The sequence below is a fragment of the Juglans microcarpa x Juglans regia genome, chromosome 8S (genome assembly GCF_004785595.1).
Source record: "Juglans microcarpa x Juglans regia isolate MS1-56 chromosome 8S, Jm3101_v1.0, whole genome shotgun sequence".
In the NCBI taxonomy this organism is placed as follows: Eukaryota; Viridiplantae; Streptophyta; class Magnoliopsida; order Fagales; family Juglandaceae; genus Juglans; species Juglans microcarpa x Juglans regia.
Genome location: NC_054609.1, coordinates 7,866,560 through 7,886,271, shown reverse-complemented (window position 1 = coordinate 7,886,271; position 19,712 = coordinate 7,866,560). Strand labels below are relative to the sequence as shown.

The 19,712-nt window shown below is 36.8% G+C and overlaps 1 protein-coding gene across 1 annotated transcript; it reads left to right on the top strand.

Moving 5' to 3' along the window:
- Positions 1–1,723: 1,723 nt before the first annotated feature.
- Positions 1,724–18,202, top strand: LOC121244456. The gene is given in 17 exon segments (XM_041142531.1): positions 1,724–1,949; positions 4,469–4,519; positions 4,522–4,679; positions 5,705–5,841; positions 5,929–6,039; positions 6,161–6,262; positions 6,394–6,502; positions 6,602–6,802; positions 7,366–7,534; positions 7,650–7,728; positions 7,816–7,912; positions 8,493–8,589; positions 9,256–9,349; positions 10,050–10,122; positions 11,934–12,107; positions 12,218–12,340; positions 17,648–18,202. Coding segments are annotated over 17 exon segments (1,944 nt in total). The 5' UTR covers positions 1,724–1,942; the 3' UTR covers positions 17,810–18,202.
- Positions 18,203–19,712: the final 1,510 nt, after the last annotated feature.

The following is a 19,712-nucleotide window of genomic DNA, read 5'->3' as shown; positions in this document are numbered from 1 at the left end:
TAACATACCATTATTATAAATTATAAATAGAGAGCAGCTAGTAGCCCGATGGATGATTATCTTTATTTTACACCCACAAAAGTGCCCTGAACCAATCTCATTGGGGGAAAACTTCCAATTTGAAGAGCAAAAAAAATCTTTATACTTAACTGCAATAATCCCATAGGGAATGCATAGGATAATATCTTGAAGGTAAGAGGAAGCCTGGCGTTCCTGCTAGCAAAAACAACTTCGCGCTTAAAATGTGGATATGGGTCAAGCATAAATCATAAATTCCAAAAAATAATCGAGAGCTTCAGGGGAGAAGAAAGAAGAAGGAAGAGAGAAGAGAGAGAGGCAAAATGGAGAGGAGAGGAGAGCAGAAGAGTTCGGGAAGAAGGAATGAGGAATTAACGAGTTTATCTCGCACACACTGTAAGTCACATGAATCTGCTACGTGTTGCAATTTTATTAGAGGGTATAAAATAGAAAAGAACACCCCAACTGATTTGAAGCTTTTCTCTTATGAATATATTATAGCATACATTGCTAGATATTATGTTTATAAATGTATTACAAGCATATGGTATAAGTTATTGTACATATAATACACTATGAAAATATAATACTATGCAACTAAAAATAATAAGTAATAGTTATAAGTTACAATATATTATCATTTCATTTTAAAAAAATATGTATTATCATTTATTTAGTATAATGAAAACTATATTGTATACAAGGTTAATGATATGATGATATAATTAAGTATATAAATATATTAAATATTGGGAACATAATAAATATATTAAATAACTTAAAATATAAATAAATTAATAATATAATTAAGTATATAAAATACAGGTAGTACATAATAAATATAACACATAATACGAGTTTCAAAATGAGCCCAAACGAGCCAAATTGAGCTTAAACGAGCTAATCAGAGTTGAGTTAAGTTTTATTCGTTTAATATTTGAATCAATATTAATGTGTATGAACATTTTTTTTATTAAATATTTATTAAATGAACCAAGTTCAAACCGAACTTGAGTTGCTCTGATCATTTGCAGACCTAGTGATGCGCATGCGATGCATAAGGATATAAAATGCTAAAAATAAGAGAAATATATGCCTTTAATATGTTACCATGAGATTGTAAGCGTTTGATAAATTAAAAAATAAATAAATTAATTAATCTTATAAATTAAATAATATCATGAAAAATGTGTCTTTTATGTGAGCTTACAACTATAATTTTCTTAATTAAATTGTGTCACATGACCATATCTAAAATTTGAAAGAATCTTGCTGCATTAAAAAAAAAAAAAAGAATAATGTTATATATTATCTTATAATGTGAAAATCTTGCGTATTTTATTTAAAAAAATTGTAGTTTATAATTAAAAAAATAACTTTTATATAAATTTTAAATTTATCTATGAGAATGTACGGATTTATGGATCTGTTTCGTTTGTTTTTCTAGATGAGATGAGATAAGTTGAGATAAAAGTTAAAAATTAAATAAAATATTATTAGAATATATTTTTTTAATATTATTTTTGTTTTGAGATTTGAAAAATTTGAATTGTTTATTTTATTTAATATGAGAATTTAAAAAAATTATAATAATTAGATGAGATGAAATTATTAGAATTTTTTATATATATATTTTTTTAAAAAAAAACAGGACTCCAAATATTATTTCTAAAAAAAAAAAAGTAGATTTATTACAATTCGTTAACAGGTTGCCTTCACGAAACGAGCACAAGGTTAGCGTACTTGAAAGCTCTTCCGGTTCTGCAACAAGCAGCAACAGGGTTTAACGCAACTCTCAAAAAGCAGAAAAATCATCGCGCTTAAAAGCTATCTTAGGCCACAGAAATCTGTCTCAGGCGACAATTTCCGGTAACCGAACTTAAAAGCTGATCATCGGAGATCTCTGTAATCTCAGGCCACAGAAATGGATGGTACTGGTCAGCCTCATCACTTGATTTTTCTTTTTCTTCTACTCATTTTAATTCAATTGATAATTTCTAAAATGTTGCGTCAGTGGCGGTCTGTTCTTTATTGTAACGTTATCTTAATAATTTGGCTCCGTTTTGTCGCCGAGAAATTTGCAAGAAAATTCTTAAATTTTCTTGCAAGAAAATTTGCAAGAAATTTGGCTCCGTTATCTTTATTGGATTCTTATTACGATCTACATACATTTCACTAGTATCTTGTGATGGGATTCTGAGTTTTTGTTTTTCGAAAGGCAGCCTTATATGGATTGCAGGACCCATCACACTGCTCGGAGTTCGAATGATATTAAGTATGATTTAGTTGAGAAATTCTTAAATCTTAAATTTCGTTTTATTGGGATTTTGAATTGCTTTTGAGTCAGGCTAACGGGATCCCACATTACCTAGGCGGTAGAAGTTGTTGCCCTCTGTAATAATTCCAAGGACTCCAATTGTAACACTCACCAGTCCTTTTAGAGCATAGACTCAAATATGGCTTGGGCTTTCTTTGACTCATTACAAATGGCATCAAAACCGATCCTCAACCAGATATGTGAAACTTAAGCAATGTTGCCTATAATGGAATAGCCTTACAAGGATGTCAAGAACTTAAAGGAGAAATTATAATACCCCGTAGTAAGTATATGAGGGCGGCGAATCGGTTACTCACATTGTATAAGAGGGAGAAGTTCTTGCCTTGATTCCAATAGACTCTAATTTTAACATTGATTACTCGTTTTATATATAAGCCCATAAGTGGCTTGAGTTTTCCTTGGGTCATTAGATTATGCACTTTGTACTCTCCAATTTATCATTCGTGTTTGTTGTAGTAGTTACTTTTGAATATTGTTAAGAGCATTGTATTCTTTTTTCAATAAGTAAAGAGCATTGTATTTTGTTAAAGATGGTGCAATTGTGACCAAATGGTAACCAAATTTCGTTTTTTGTTTCAAATTTTTCACTTTTTTAAAATTTTCAATGAAATATTAGTTTGAAAAACCAGTATTTATTCATACAAAATAAAATTGAAAATTAAAAAAAATGATTGGTCACCCACTCGATACACTTTGTTAGTCAAAACCTCATTTTCCTTTTGTTAAAATGAGATGTGAACGTTCAGTTGTAAACAAATCTTTGGACCTAAATTAGCCTTTGTGAGAGTTCACTTTGCATAGATGTCAATCTAGTCATGCTCAGGATTGATAATATGGAGGCTGTGTCTCTAGTGGACGGACAAAGGGTGTTGCAAAATCTTCTCTGGTGGGAAACAATGTTCCTTGTGTAGTGATGTTCCAGTCACTCTGGTCGATTTCTAACCCTTGAAGAGTATGGCGGAGGAGGTTGGAATGGTATGTTCATTATTCTAGAAGGTAGAGCTAGGAAGGGATGGGAGTTCTTTGGATGGAACTCCTAAAGGTGGAAATTTTTTTCCAAAGGTTCATTGGCCATGGAAGCTACAAAGTGCATGCTCGTATGTCTTTAGGTGGGTTTTTAAAGCTAGGTAGTGTAGTAGCAATATCAGTTGATGCTGTTAAGATTGGACATGTAAGACCAAAAGCCTATTGTATACGGAGGTGATTACAGGGTGCCTAACGATCACTATCTCTAGTAGGAGCAACCTGGGAAACCAGAAAGATCTGGCTGGTAGTATTGTGTAAATGATGAGAGTGGAATATTTCAAATTCAAGCTAGAAGGCCATTGCAGAGAACCCTGCGATATGCACTGAGGAGATGAAGGAATGCGTAGAGGGGAATGCTATGAACATGCTTGTATTAGTGATAATACAGCTGGCTTTTTTAAAGGAGGAGGTTGAGTGTGTTTTATAAAAGCTGGATATGGTGTTGCATGTGTAAGCAAGGTGGACAAAGCCTCTATCTTTTGATTCACTACAAGGTGGCTAAGGATTATGGTTATCGATATTTCGCACATTCCTGATTGCTTGGGTGATGCCCCAACTGATGGTGGACTTGATGGCTTATTGGGGTAGTCCTATAAGTGGTCAAAGCAATGTTGAGGCTTGAAAGATGGTCCCCTTGTGTCTTATGTGGTGTATTCCCACCATGGGAATGCAATACTCTTGATTTTTGAAGATTGTGAGAAGACGGCAATAGAATTAAGAGCTCTTATGTTAAACTCTCTTTATGTATGGATGGTAGTGCAGAATAGTTTGCACTCCTATATCTTTCTAGAATTTATGGAGTTGTGTTCTTTTTCATCGTTTCTAAAGTTGGGTGTTCCTATTGTATACTTTCGGTGTACTTTGCTTGCCCCTTTATGCTTTGAATGAAATTTTACTTATCCCCAAGAAAAAAAAGATAAATGAAATTTTACTTATCCCCAAGAAAAAAAAGATAACCAACTCTTGGTTCAAAATATGAGGCAAATCCTTTTGGTGTTCCATGTTAGCATGTGCAGGGTAAAATTAATAGAAGACTTTTATCTGCTTTCACTTAGTTGGTCCATTGAATTTTGATGCACCTGGCAGGTAATTCTCAAAATACTGTGGCGCCACCAGTCGAAGGTGTTGCTGGAGGAGGACTGCTTATGGATGGAGCCATGATGGTTTACACACTTCGACTTCAATTAAGGGATCAATTGACCCCAGTGAGGTTCCATCTGCCGATTTGGTGCATGTGTGGTGCATGCCAAGCACTGCAAACGTTGGGCCACAGGAATTGCCAAGAGACTTGGAACCTGTAAGCATGATTTTGTTGTTTTTTCCCTAGTGATTCTTGATTGCATCTATGTTCTCATTTCCTGACTTTCAGTTTCATTCTCTGGCTTAAACATCTTGTGCATACTCTCTGATGTAGTGCATACGCTAATGTTCCTTTTCCATGCATAGGGATCATATGGATGCATTAGGGCATTAACACGGGATTAACTGAAATTTTACCTGCAATTTAGCTAAGGCGGCTACTTTTTCTATTTTGTCTATGCCATTTGAAGTACACTCTATATTGCGGTTAGCTATTTTTTTTATAGGTGAAACATATATACTCAACAACCTTTTTCCTCTACAATATTTAAATATTGCCCAGAAAATGTCTTTCTATATAAAATTGTCATTATTCAAGTTAGTTGGCCTTTTGTTCAAGGTCTTTACATAAAAATTTAGTTACTGGATCTAATCCTCCACAAAAAGTAAGAAAGTTCCGCATATTTTGACCAATTCAAGGTGAAAAATGGGGTTTCTCCCTCAGTTTTATATAAAAATGAAAATGTTCTTATACCATCACCCAGGAAACAAAAAACCAATGCAAATATTTATGAGAGAGAGAGAGAGAGAATAAAATTTCTTTTGGCTAATTTGAGAGGAACGGGGAGGGGGGAGAAGAGGTATTCCTTTCTGTGATTGTAGGAAGAACCGTTTTTAGGAATGGATTTTATTTATTTATTTTTTTTTTTGTCAAAAAATTTAATTCCCTTGTTTCTTTTAAGTTTAAGTCAAACACTCACTCTGTTTGACATGTTTACTTTATCGGCTGTCCTCTTACAAAGAGCTTTTCCATTTTACACTTTTGTCTTTGTTTGCCGTTTACCTATAATAATTTTAAGAGGATATAAGTGAGGTATAATGTAGAAACGTGTGTATTATTTGCATTTTGGTTTTGTAAAATCATATCAACTATCTAGATGTTATAGAAGAAGTATAGAACGTACTCTGATGTGTATGAGTGACCATGGTGATCTGGCTTCTAAAAATTGGTCTATCTCGAAGATAAATCTTCTTGCAGCCAGAAATGAAAGAGAAAGTGTTCAAATTGCTCTACGTCCAAAAGTTTCTTGGGGTGGATCTGGTATTGCAGGGCTTGTGCAAGTTCATTTGAATGATTTATGCTCCACGAGTGGTGATCGGTTAGTTTCTTGAAGAGATATTCCTCTGGGTATAGCTGTATGATTTAAAATTTCTGTTCATGATTTACTGAAATTGGATGCGGGCAGCTTGGTTGTTGGACAGGAGTTAACAATGCGACGTGTAGTGGCCGTTTTAGGTATTCCAGATGCTCTTGTGCCCCTCGATCTTCCAGTTAGCCAGTTAAGCCTACTTCCAGGGTACTGACCTCATTACATATTTGATAGTGCCTTATTTTTTTACTTTTATGGTTTTGATTAAATGTTGGATGACTTCTGATTGCTTAAGACTATGATGGCTTGCTTTTTCCCCAAACTGCAGAGAGACCACCACAGTTTGGCTTTCCATTAATGTTCCGAGCACACAGGCCCCTGGTCAATATGAGGGGGATGTCATCATTACTGCTATAAAAACCGATGCTGGGTGAGTCTATTTTCCTATTATCTTAATCATTTTTAATTATGTAATGAATCTTTGTGGTTATTCAGTATGGCTGATTAGGATTCCTACTGTTATATACTTCAAAATATGGTTATTGATTCTGACCTTCACAGATCTCTAGCACAATGCTTGGGCAAAGCTGAGAAGCATAAACTTTACACAGAACTTAGGAGCTGTCTTGACATTGTGGAGCCCATTGAGGAAAAACCATTGGAAGAAATGGTCTATTTCTGCATCTGCGTCTGCTTTATAATATAATTTGAGTATTTTTGTTGATCCTGTTGATATTATATGCTGTTCATGTGAGCATTTGTGTTTTAGGTAGAAAGAATGAAATCCGCCCGTACATCTATAAGAAGAGTTCTTCTGTCTCCCTCGTTTTCTGAATTCTTTTCAGATAATGGCCAAGTTGATATGATGGATGAAGATGCTATTTCAAACCTTTCAGTACGTGTGAAATTACATTTGACGGTTTGGGACTTCATTATTCCTGCAGCTCCTTCTCTTCCTGCTGTTTTTGGTGTATCCTCCATCAGGTTCATTTTACATTTTGGAAAGTTAAACTTAATGTGTTTCTAACAAGTATAGGGGTTGCTCTTGTATGTGCCCCTTGTACATGACTATTTACCAATAAAAAGAAATATACACTGTAAGTTTGCTTAATACAACTTGTATTTATCTCCTACAAGTTCTGTAAATCATGGAGCTCAAAGTAAATCGTATAGACAAGTTATAGACTATTAAACTTAAGCCAATACAAGTAAATCATGCAACTATATTTTGCGAGGATGGTGTTCGTATACTTAAGCTGTCAAGTACATTGCAAATTTGTCAATGGGTGTAGTGTATAAACAGGCATGGCCTAAAATTCCATACTCATGCAAATTGAATATGGAGAGACTAAATTGTGCAAGCCTGCCACCACTGATTAAGAGCATTTCTAATACCATGATTTGTCCTATCTTTGGCCAATGGTCAAGACTTAAATTATTATTTGGGGGCATTGGGTCACAAGCTGACCTGTTTATCATGAAGAAGTATTGAATTCGAGTGTTCGCTAGTTTGCTTCTTTAACTACAGTGTAGATATCTGATACTGTGATCGAGGATCGTTTTGGTGTTGAACATGGGACTGATGAGTGGTATGAAGCATTGGATCAGCATTTCAAGTGGCTTCTTCAATATAGAATTAGCCCATATTTCTGCAGATGGGGAGATAGTATGCGTGTTTTGACATACACCTGCCCTTGGCCAGGTAATTTACTGAACCAAGGGAAAAAATGTCATTAGTTATTCATTAATTAGTTCTTGTACAACACGTTGTTTCAGAATATACATTTGCTGACTTTTGGAATTTTTTTCTATTCTAGCCAATCATCCAAAATCAGATGAATATTTTTCGGACCCACGACTTGTGGCATATGCTGTACCATATAGAGCAGTCGCTGGGTATACTGTTAGTTGTTCACATTCACTTCTGTCTGGTATACTTTTAATGGAAATTGATGAGCCTCCATCCGCTTGTTGATTGTGCAGCAGTAGTGATGCTTCAAAGGATTACTTGCAGAAGGAAATTGAGATATTGAGGACAAAGACTCACTGGAAGAAAGCTTATTTTTATTTGTGGGATGAGGTATGACCAGTGCTGCAAAATGACAGGAAAATAGACCTTTTTTGCCTCTTGTTAATGATAACTAATGCGTTAAAATAATAAATGATGCCAGTAGCTGGTTATTTGTCTAGGTGCAGATGCTTAACTAAAAAAAAGACTGAAAAAGGGTATAAATATTCCACTATATTTCCACTTCTGCAGGTTGAAAATAAAACATCATATTTTTTCCTTTCCTTTTTTTTTTTTTTTTTTTTTTGTTTGATGTCGAGGAACCTCTCCAGGCAAGGCCCTTCAGACCCATCCCTGTAGAGTAAACCCCGGTCCCGTGCACCGCACCCTCAAAAGTTAAATCGTTAGCTTTTCACCAGGGGGTGTGGCCCCAAATGATTGTTTGCACCTATGAGGTGTTGAACCTTGGACCTTGACGGGAGTGATACCCCAAGACCAAGATCTTCACCACTTGGGCCAACCCCTTGGGGTTTTCCTTTCTATTTGCTTTGATCAATCTTTTTTCTTAATATCAATAGTTGTAATAGTTCTTACTGTAATACTTTGCATTATAATTTTCTGTTGCTGATGTGGATGCACTAATATCTTTCAGCCTCTAAACTTGGAACAATATAATTCCATTCGCACCATGGCCAGTGAGATTCACAGTTTTGCACCTGATGCACGTGTCTTAACTACATACTACTGTGGTATGATTCTTCTACCGTATATAATGTAGAGAGCTTGCTTTTCTATAGATGTTGAATTAGATTTTTTTGGGTGTTAAAAGATAGAATCTATGACCTTGTTCCCCTGAATGCAATATAATAGCATAGGTTTACTGGAGAACATAGTTGAGGATGGGATTATCACTGAATTCTAAATTTATTAGTTTGCAATATCGCTTTGACTATTTTTAAATGATGCATATGGGTGCATGATTTTTGCAAAAAATTCTTTGAAAAACCAGTAGCAAATCAATCATTCCAGTTGTGCAGTATATTTTAAAAATCATCCCAGTTCAAGGATTAGTGCTTAGGCTATGTTTGTTCTATGGAAGCTTAGATTTATGAAAATGTTTTTCTGCTTTTCGGTGTTTAATGGGGGCAGAAATGGCTAGTCAACAGAAAATGAAGATTTTTAAGCCAGAAAATGACTGACCTCTCGAAGGAGGCTTAACAATTTATGCCATCTGAATCTTACCTCCTATTTTCAAAGCATAGAACTGGGTTGGTTTGTTTTAGCAATCATAGAGTTTCTTTATGCTCTCTCCATGTTGGTGTGGGGGTGTGTGCACTTCTGCGCTTGCTCTTAATTAATGTAAAACCTTGCTTTACATTTACTACATTGTTGCCTTCATTCTATATTTTCTGCAGGACCAAGTGATGCACCTCTTGCACCATCTGCTTTTGAGGCTTTTGTAAAAGTTCCAAGTTTTTTGCGCCCACATACTCAAATTTATTGCACAAGGTATCTTTATCGATTGGGCTTTATGAATGCCACCTAAGATGTTTTATCATTTTTATAATATAAAACTATTGTAATACTCCGTATCTATTTTGTTTATTGTGCTTTTTTTTTTTTCTTTTTTAATGGTTTTACTTGAGACATAATTACATGGGTAAATTGCTCAAAGGTTAGTTTGGGCCAATCCGTTTCTTCTGTCACAAAATTGTTAAGCGAATGGTTCAACATGAGCACAAGAGTGATGTTACATTCCAACTGGCTTCAATTGTCTACCCTGAGAAATGGCCATGACTTTTAAATTAGAGGTGCCAATCTGGTTGACTTTGGGCTTTGGCCATCTTGATGACTTGTTTAAGGCCATTGTGTCCAACCTGACGATGCCTATCATGATAGGCACTCTTATCAAAGATCTTTCTTAAAGTCTGTAACCAATCTTTCCTCAGCACTCATCAGTCCAAACTAGATCTTAGGTCTGATTTTGTGTGGTAGAAGATTAGGAGTTGAATACCTACCTGGCTGTGCTATGTATGTGTTCAGGACTGCAACATTGAACTTCATTTTGTTGATGACTTACATTTTTATTGGTGGAGCCTTAGTCGCACGAGAGTATGTGAGCTCTTCTTGTGGAAATCAATGTGCTGCAGCTGACTGTTAGTCAAATGTTTTCCAGTGCCTGAAAAGATTAGGACTTCATTTATTGCAGTGAGTGGGTGCTTGGCAACCGAGAAGATTTGGCCAAGGATATTATTGCTGAAATACAACCAGAGAATGGTGAGGTAATTAATAATCAATCAGAGTTATTGACCTTGGCTCATACTCTACTTCTCTTGTGAACAAATGTGGAATCTAACTTGTTATGCATAGCATGTTTCCTAAATATTTTCATTCAATAAAACATATTCCAGAAATATCTGGTCCATGTGTCTTAAATTATCTCCTAGGCAGGACATTTGTGGATTGTGTATCAAACCTGTGTCTTCTGTGGAGCTTTTTATATATTTGTTGTTTTATTCTTTGAGCTCTGCCTGGCTATTTGATGAAGGCTCAAATTGATATCTGCTTTCGTTTTTCAAATTATCTATCTTTCTTCCCCTTTATTTTCTTATTGCTAATTTATTGCTTTCAACAGTTTATCTTTGCAGCTTTGCCTTTTTATATACTTTTCTGTGCTTAAGGGTTGAGGCAAGCATCTTTCCTGTTAGTGGATGTCCAAAGATTCAGTTGCATTTATGGACTGACGAGAATGGATAGGAGAAGGAAGTTGTTACTGCTTCTTTCATGCTTGCCTTACTGTGCACACACTGATTCTGTTGTTTGATGCGATAGGAGCAAACTACCATTTAGATTTTTTTTTTTTCAAGTTTTATTTTTCTAATGCTTTCTATTTTCTTGTGGTTGTAGTGTATCATAACACTATTTATTAGAGTAACTATGAGTGTGGTTTGTCAGGCATGACAACAAATATTTCTGTCCCTTGTTTTCTAATACAAATGTCTAATAAATGTGTGTTTTGTGTTTTGGGGGGGGGGGGGGGGGGGCGCTATAGTTTGTAAGGATGCCTAAGCCTAAGTAGCTGCCTAACCCTTTGGTAATTGGTCACTGCTGTCTGTTCAGGCTTGGGTGTGCCTCTTTTTTCGCAGCATATAAGATGGAATGTGTAGACTAGCAAGTGCCACTGCTTACATGGTAAAGTCCTTGTGGGGTTGAATAACTGATCCGGGTACTGTTAAAGCTAGCAGTTGAATCTAAGATGATTGGGGTTGAATTACCAATGGCTAGCAGTTGATTCTAAGATTTACCAGTTGAGGTCAGGTGTACAGTTAAAGCTTCGAGGTCTTAGCCACAATCTGTTGCTCTGTTAACTTGGGGTAAGAGGTCTGGTGCACAAGCATCCAAGGTAGGGGGTGGGGTTCACTTGTCTTCCTACATTACATAGGAGAAATATGATTTGGAGTTTTTGGATATGTATTGAAATATTTTGATAAGTAGATAAACAGTGAAATTAAGTTAAAGGGTACCAGTTGAGTTTGTGAAGTTACAAAACCTGCTGACGGAGAAAGTCTTACTATCACTGATCTTGCATAGAGCAAATGTGAACCTTAGAGTACAATCATCTATCAGCCTTAGGCATGATTGATGAGATCTATCACTGATCCTTTACATGAAATCTACATTTTATTTCTTGTTGATAACTTACAATGCATTCTCTCTAATTTGAATGTGAACATCACTGTGGAGCCAATCTCTATATATTGGCTGGACCAGTACTGTCGTAAGCTTTAGACGAGATTGCCATGGTGCCAATGGTGGCTGTTGGGGCTGGAGTTTGTCGTCTAAAGTGCATGTCATAATGAACGATATACCTTACTGGGTGCGAAGTTTAACTGTGGGCTTTCCAATATCAGTAGCATTTAAGAGATTTTCCTTTTTTTAAAAGAAGATTTAGTCCTGAAACAAATGATTAATCTCATTTGATTACCTTTTGATTTCCAATGGAAGATGTATGTTTCGACACAGTGCTTGATTCTATTACATTATGTTATTTACTTGCTGAATTGAGTTAAACTTTTTTATTTTGTGCGTGTAGGAGTGGTGGACATATGTTTGCCTGGGACCATCCGATCCCCATCCCAATTGGCACCTTGGGATGCGAGGTACACAACACCGTGCTGTTTTCTGGCGTGTATGGAAAGAAGGTGGTACAGGATTCTTATATTGGGGTGCCAACTGCTATGAGAAGGCATCAGTTCCCAGTGCTGAGGTAGCTTTGTTGTGTGGTCCTTTAATCACTTAATGAAGTTGAATGGCACAGTTTAAAGGCTCTGTTTGCGTTTAAGAGTGTTTGCTTAAATATTATGTATGCCTGAGCAGATTAGATTTAGGCGTGGCCTTCCCCCTGGAGATGGAGTTTTGTTCTACCCTGGTGAGGTTTTTTCATCTTCGCATCAACCAGTTGCTTCAGTCAGACTAGAGCGCATTCTCAGTGGCTTGCAGGTGAGTCGAATTTTTAATTTATTTTCAACTCATACCCATTCAGTTTTTATGATTCATTAATGATCAAGTATTCTTAGCCAACTTTTAGAATCACCATGCCTGCTCTTACTTTCCATGATATTCATTATTCTGTCCAGTATTCTTCAGTATCTTCCTTGTGTAATAATAAATGAATGTGCTTCTATTTATAATTTGTCTAACAATTTTGCAAACATTTTCATTAGTCCCTGAATTTGAATTTCTTGAACTTGTCCATGGATAGTGCTGATTTCTCATTTTAATCCATGTCTGCATGTTTTTCTTGTCAAGTTTGCTTGAATACCTCTCAAATGAGAGTTTCCGTATATTATATAAACTGCCAAGCCCTAATTACAGCCTACTAATCATCTGTAAAATAGGAAAGAATAAAGCAATACAAGAAAGGAAATAAAACTTAAGTTGGCGCCTATACACATATATACAACTACTACTATTTACAGCCATATATATTTACTGCCATATATAGATATCATTGACATCCCCCCACAAATTGATGCGGGTCAATCAAGAAGCATCAATTTGTCAATCATGAATTGATGACGGTGGCGAGACTTGGCCTTGGTAAAGACGTCAGCAGTTTGGTGTTTGGTGGAAATGTGAGGAAGTGTAATCACATGATATGATCAAATGCCTCACGAATGGAATGACAATCTACTTCAATGTGCTTGGTGCGCTCATGGAACATAGGATTGGCAGCAATTTGAATAGCATTGGTGTTATCCGCATGAAGAGGAGTAGGAGTAAGTTGCGGAACACCAAGTTCACTCATTAAACCTTGAAGCCACACAATCTCGGAACATGCTGATGACATAGCACGATACTCAAATTCGGTAGAAGATTTGGTTACTCGATCCTGCTTTTTACTTTTCCAAGAAATGAGAGCATTACCAAGAAACATACACCAACCAATAACTGAACGACGAGTATCCACACAACCAGCCCAATCAGCATCACTGTAACCCGTTAATTGTAAGGAATTCTCAGTAGGAAAGAATAACCCTCTACCAAATGTACCTTTGAGATAACGAATGATCCGTCGTACTGCTGCTAGATGAGATTGACGAGGAGCCTACATAAATTGACTGACTTGCTGGATAGCAAAGGAAATATCAGGTCGGGTAATAGTCAAGTAATTTAAACTCCCTACTAATTGTCGATACAGAGATGGATAAGATAATAGGTCGCCCTCATCCCGACAAAGCTGTAAATTGACTTCTAGAGGTGTAAGTACTGAGTTTCCAGATTGAAGCCCAGCCAAGGTGAGAACCTCTTGGGTATACTTGTGCTGATGCAAAAGCATACCATTGGGACAAGAATGTACCTCGAGACCAAGAAAATACGTAGTTTTGACATGCTGCTGTAGTTGCTCAATCAAGTGAGAATCAGAATCTGTGATAACTATATCATCGACATATACTAAAAGAACAAGAAGTTCAATGACAGTTCTCTGAATAAAAGAGAGAACAATCAAACCGACTCTAAGTAAAATGAAAATCAAGAAGAGTGGTGCGAAACTTCTCAAACCATGCACGCGGTGCTTGCGTTAAGCCATACAAAGACCGTTTCAACCGACAAACCTCAGTGGAGGATGAATTGAACATACCAGAAGGAGGAGACATAGATTTCTTCCTTCAAATCCCCATGTAAGAATGCATTTTTCACATTCATCTGCCTAAAGACCAGCCTTTGGAAGCAGCAATGGTGAGAAGAGCATGTACAGTAGTCATCTTGGTGACAAGTGCAAAGGTCTCTTCATAATCAAGGCCATACTCTTGACAATTTCCAAGAGCCACTAAACGGGCCTTATATCTTTCAATAGTACCATCAGACTAGAGTTTAATAGTGTACACCCATTTGCAGCCAATGAGTTTTACACCATCAGGACATGGGACGATGTCCCAAGTGTGGTTATCCTGAAGAGCCTGAAGTTAATCTTGCATAGCTTGCCTCCAACAAGCTTGAGCAGCAACCTGAGAATAAGACTTGGGCACATAAGTAGTATCAAGAGTAGCCTGATGGGCAGTATGTACGAATCCATACTTGTCCGGGGGACGTGAAACTCGAGATGATCGTCGAGGTTCAGTTGGGATGGGATCAGATGTCAATTCTGTGGTAGGAAGGGGCAACGGAGACTGAAGACGACGTCTTTGATACACAAGCCTTGGCTTAAAACGTTCAAGAGTATAAGACACATCATAAAAAATAGGCAACTGAGCAGAAGTAGAATCATGTGAAACGCAAGACTGGAAGAAATAAAACCACATTTCGAGAGACACGAAGTTTGTGAGCATCTGCATCATAACACAAACTCTTTGTGAACATTACTATACCCAAGAAAAGCATGCCGAGCAGCCTAAGCAGAAAGCTTGTGACGTTCAGTGGATGGCAAGTGAACAAAACAAACACAGCCAAATATATGAAGAGAATTATATTCAGGAACAACATCAAACAGACGAGAATATGGTGAGTCAAATTGTAAATTTGGAGAGGGTAAACGATTAATCAAATACACAGTTGTAGATAAGGCTTCTACCCAAAAATAGGGAGGCACAAAATATTCAATCAACAAAGTACGAACAATATCCAAAAGATGACGATTCTTACGCTCAGCGACCCCATTCTGCTGAGGGGTGTAAGGACACAAGTGTTGGGAGAGAATACCCTTAGTTTTGAGAAAATCTTGAAAATCATGAGACATATATCCCCCACCCCCACCCCCCCCCCCCCCCGAGTTGGAACATAGTGTTTTAATACAAACAGAAAATTGAGTCTCAACAAACACAACAAAAAGCTTAAAAAGTGGAAAACACATAAGCTTTTGGTTGAAGAAAATATATCCAAGTGAACCGGCTATAGTCATCAATGAAGGTCACAAAATACTTGTATTGAGCATGTGAAAGAACGGGACTCACTCCCCAGACATCAGTATGAATTATCTCAAAATATGTAGAAGCGCGACTGCCATGTAAAGGAAAAGGTAAAGATTTGCTTTTACCAAGTTTACAAGAGCTACAATCAGAAGACACAATAGAAACAAAATTTTTATTCCCCAAATGACCTTTTTCATAAGATGATTCAAAACAGAAGAATTGGGATGCCCCAATTTTTAATGCCAAACATCACTATTATTAGTAACAACAGTACAAGCAAAGGAATCAAAACTAGAAATGGAAAACTGAAGAGGAAAGAGACGTCCCACTTTAGGCCCCTTTGCGATCACGTTCCTTGACACTTGATCCTGCACACAACAACCATTACGATCAAAATGAATCTCACAATTATTATCTACAAGCTATCCAACAGAAATTAAATTCGTAGATAATTCTGGTGACACAAATACATTGTTGAAAGAGGACCCCAGAGTTCCAATTGCAGTGATAGGAACAGTGTTATGATTGGCTATTTGAATGTGCTGGTCACCCTTATATTTACGAACATCATGTAAAGCATCGGCATTTCCAGTCATATGATTGGAAGCTGCAGAGTCAAAGGGGTGAGGAAATTTCCCTTACCTTGAAGACCAAGCACAGAGAAAGCGGAAACAATCATCTATTGGACCATCTAGGGTGTAAGAGTCGATGAAGAACTAGCTGTAGGTGGCTACCCCGAAGCAGAAACAAAGGGGACAGCAGCTAAATTAGCCTGGGCAGCAGTATGAAATCCTTGGCCCTGTCGATTCTGAGGTCTCACGCGACAGTCTTTAATAATATGGCCCTCCTTTTTGCAATAATTGCAGAATTTTCTGCTGCAATGCTTTGCAATATGCCCAAATTCCTTGCAACTATAGCACTGTATCTGTATCTTGGATCTTCCCTTCTCTTGAGCAGCATATGCCACATTAACCGTCTCAGTTTTCACGGTTTCTTGAGTGAGTCCATATGTTGAGTAGCAAGACACTGCTCTTCTCTCAATAATTCCCCCAAGCACACATCCAGGGAAGGAACAGGATTACGGTTTATCAAACCAGCTCGTGCAGTCTCAAACTCAGGTCTTAGTTTCATCAAGAATTGATCTCTTTGACTCTCAGCATGAACAACTTGGAATGCTTCTAGGGCTTCCTTAGGAACTTTAGAATACACTATCCCAGAATATTCACTCCATAAATTCAGGAATCCAGCATAGAACTGTTCAATAGAGAGATTACCTTGTCTGTAGTTGGAAATCTCTAACGCAACTTGAAATTTGCGTGCAGTATTGTCTTGATAATATATGCGCCTAAAATAGTCCCACATCTCCTTAGCAGTAGTAAATGATCAAAGATTGTTGACCATATGTGGTTCAAAGGAACTTAATAGCCAAGAAACAATCTTGGCATCCTTGCTGGACCAAGAACTAAGTTTTTTGAGATCAATAGGGGACACATAAGACCCATCCAAGTGACCCCATAATTCCTTCCCTTTCACAAACATTCGAAACTGAAATTCCCAGCTTCCATAATTCTTTCCATTAAATCGAATGATTGAATTTCACCCGACATAATGACCACAAAATCAAGAGTAAAAAAAAATCGTTGCCGATAGACAACACAAAGAACACTGACCTGAAAATGCCAAAACCACTGCCAGAAAATACTACCGGAAAATGCACCGAAAACCTGAGAAAATCTCTCTGCAAAAGCCTACACAGAGAGCCCGAGAAGAGTGCACCGAAAGAGGCAAAAAAAAAAAACACCTCTCTAATGAAACAGAAACTGCTGAAATTTCTAGTAGAAACTGACCCACTAACCGAAAGCTCCAAAAAGTCCAAAAAACACTGCTCAGAAAAACAGAGAGTGCCAACAACTGTGTAGAAAGAGTTGCCCAGAAAAAAATTAACCCAGAAAGTGAAGGCAGAGAGTGCCGACACAAGCCAAAGAACCAAGATAAAACACTAGTCTGTGCGGATGGACCCAGAAAGCACTAGTCTGAAAACAGACAGTGCTGACACAAGCAAAGGAAGTAATCTGCCGAGAAAAAAAATTGCCCAGAAAATTCTAGGGCTCTGGTACCATGTCAAGTTTGCTTGAATACCTCTCCAATGAGAGTTTCCGTATATTATATAAACTGCCAAAGCCCTAATTACAGCCTACTAATCATCTGTAAAATAGGAAAGAATAAAGCAGCACAAGAAAGGAAATAAAACTTAAGTTGGCGCCTATACACATATATACAACTACTGCTATTTACAGCCATATATATTTACTGCCATATATAGATAGCATTGACATTTCTAGCGGACATTTGGCTTTCCTTCTTTTATTAAAGTGTTTTGTTTTGGGTGCTTTATTAGGACATCGAGTACCTGAACCTCTATGCTTCTAGATATGGTAGGAATGAAGCCACTGCTCTTTTGGAGAAGACAGGTATGTACCTTGGTCCTGAGCGTTATACACTTGAGCACATGCCAGTCGACATAATGCGGGGTGAGATCTTCACTGCATGCCGATCGTGAGAGATTACTTTTGCACACTTCAGGAAAGGCGAAAGGTGTTTCACTTTTTGAAGGCAGGTATGAATTTACTCTTGAGGACAAGTTGTAAGATACTCAAAAGTAAAACATATAACTATATCAGTTCCTCACTGAGTTCACTGTCTAATTTTTATTAGTTTCATTCTATTCATATCAGTTCTTCTTTTACTTGTAGAAAAACTACAGCTCTTCAAAGATAAATTAGTCTTAACAAACTTGAGAACCTTTGTGCAACAAGGAGGATGATTATCACATAGTTAGTACCACGAGCGCATAACATACATAGGGTTTAGTTGCAGCGAATCTTTCTTTTTTTGCAAGTGTTGCAGCAAATCTTCCTCTGTATGAAAGAATGATGGCATATTCTGAGTTTCATTGCATGCTGCACTTGGCTGTCTGGCATGACGCTGTTTCGTTTTCTCAGTTGTAGGTTAAGTAGTGGTCAATGCTATTAGTGCTCGTTCAAATTTGCTTTTATTGTGTTTATACTTGAATTGTAGCCCTGGTTTGATCCTATTTGTGAATTTACGACTTTTTTAAAGCGTAGGAGAGGACTTGCCTATCTTATTGGGCAATGGTATATCCAGTTATATTGTGTTTTAAAAAATTTGCATGTGTTTGATGTTAACTGAATCATGCTCATATAAGTTACAGAGAAACAACGGCCAGAAAAACCATTTCACTCGAGTGTGCCTATGGGAGTGTTGGTGCTGCCAAAAACCCCTATAGGGATGAATCCATGGCGTTTTCATGTGGCCAACTCTTTAAAAATCTTTAAGCAGAAGTAGTGCTGCAGGGAGCACACTTGACAGGAGATAACACAGGCGGTAGAGAGAGAGATCTGTATTTAGGATTTAGGGTGGAGAGACTTCAATAGTTTCGTTTTCAGAAGTAGTGCCCCTTCGATGATAACACAAGATAGTGAGAGACTTCAATAATTTTGGTCACTAGTATCACCCTTGTTTTCCAAATGAAGATTTTGGGTCATATCTGTGAGGGATGCAGACTTTTTTATAAATAACCTTTTAGGAAATACGATGAAGTTGTGTACTAGTACTGTTAGTTAAAGGGAACAATTCTTTGTTTTCCTCAGCAACATGTTTGGATTAATATCATTGAAGAAAATTAAAAGTTGGTAAATCAGTCTAAAGAATTAAATGAATATTGGGATTGTATCATGGGTATGGAGCCGAAGAGTCATGAAGATGCTGCCCATTTGGCTAGATTGTGCAGTTGGGTTGAATTTGAAAGTCTTTCACTTTTCAGAAGCTTGACTCTCTCTCTCTCTCTCTCTCTCTCTCTCATGAAATAAGCTAAGAATATGTCGATGGTTTACTCAATGGTTTACTCATGAAAAATATTTAAGAATCGAGTTTCCATATCCTCAACCCCTTTTATATTAGGCGAAACAAAGTAGGTATATAATGGATTGAGATTCTATCTTGTACTCCTCGTGCCATGTTGAGATAAATGCAGAAACACAAGCGTTTTCTTTCCTTTTTCCAACTCGAGTTAACCCACTCTCTCCCACTATGAATCTATGATGATGTGGTATTGTCCATTAACCTTTAATAGTTATTCTCTACAAAATTAAATGATGATTTAAAGATGATAAAAGTATTATATTTAATTCACATAGTGGGACGTGAGTGTGGTTTGTAGCGATGCAGTTGTTTTCTACTAATTTTTTTTATCTGAGTAATGTTATACATTACATTCTCATTCTATTTTGAGTATATTAAGTAATATGTGGTATATTCATCACCATTAAATAATAAAAAATTATGTAATAAATAATTTTTTAATGGTGATAAATGTGTATGGTATGGTAGTAAGGTGTATAAAATTTTCTTTTTCACCCTCCCAATTTTCTTGTTTTATTGTA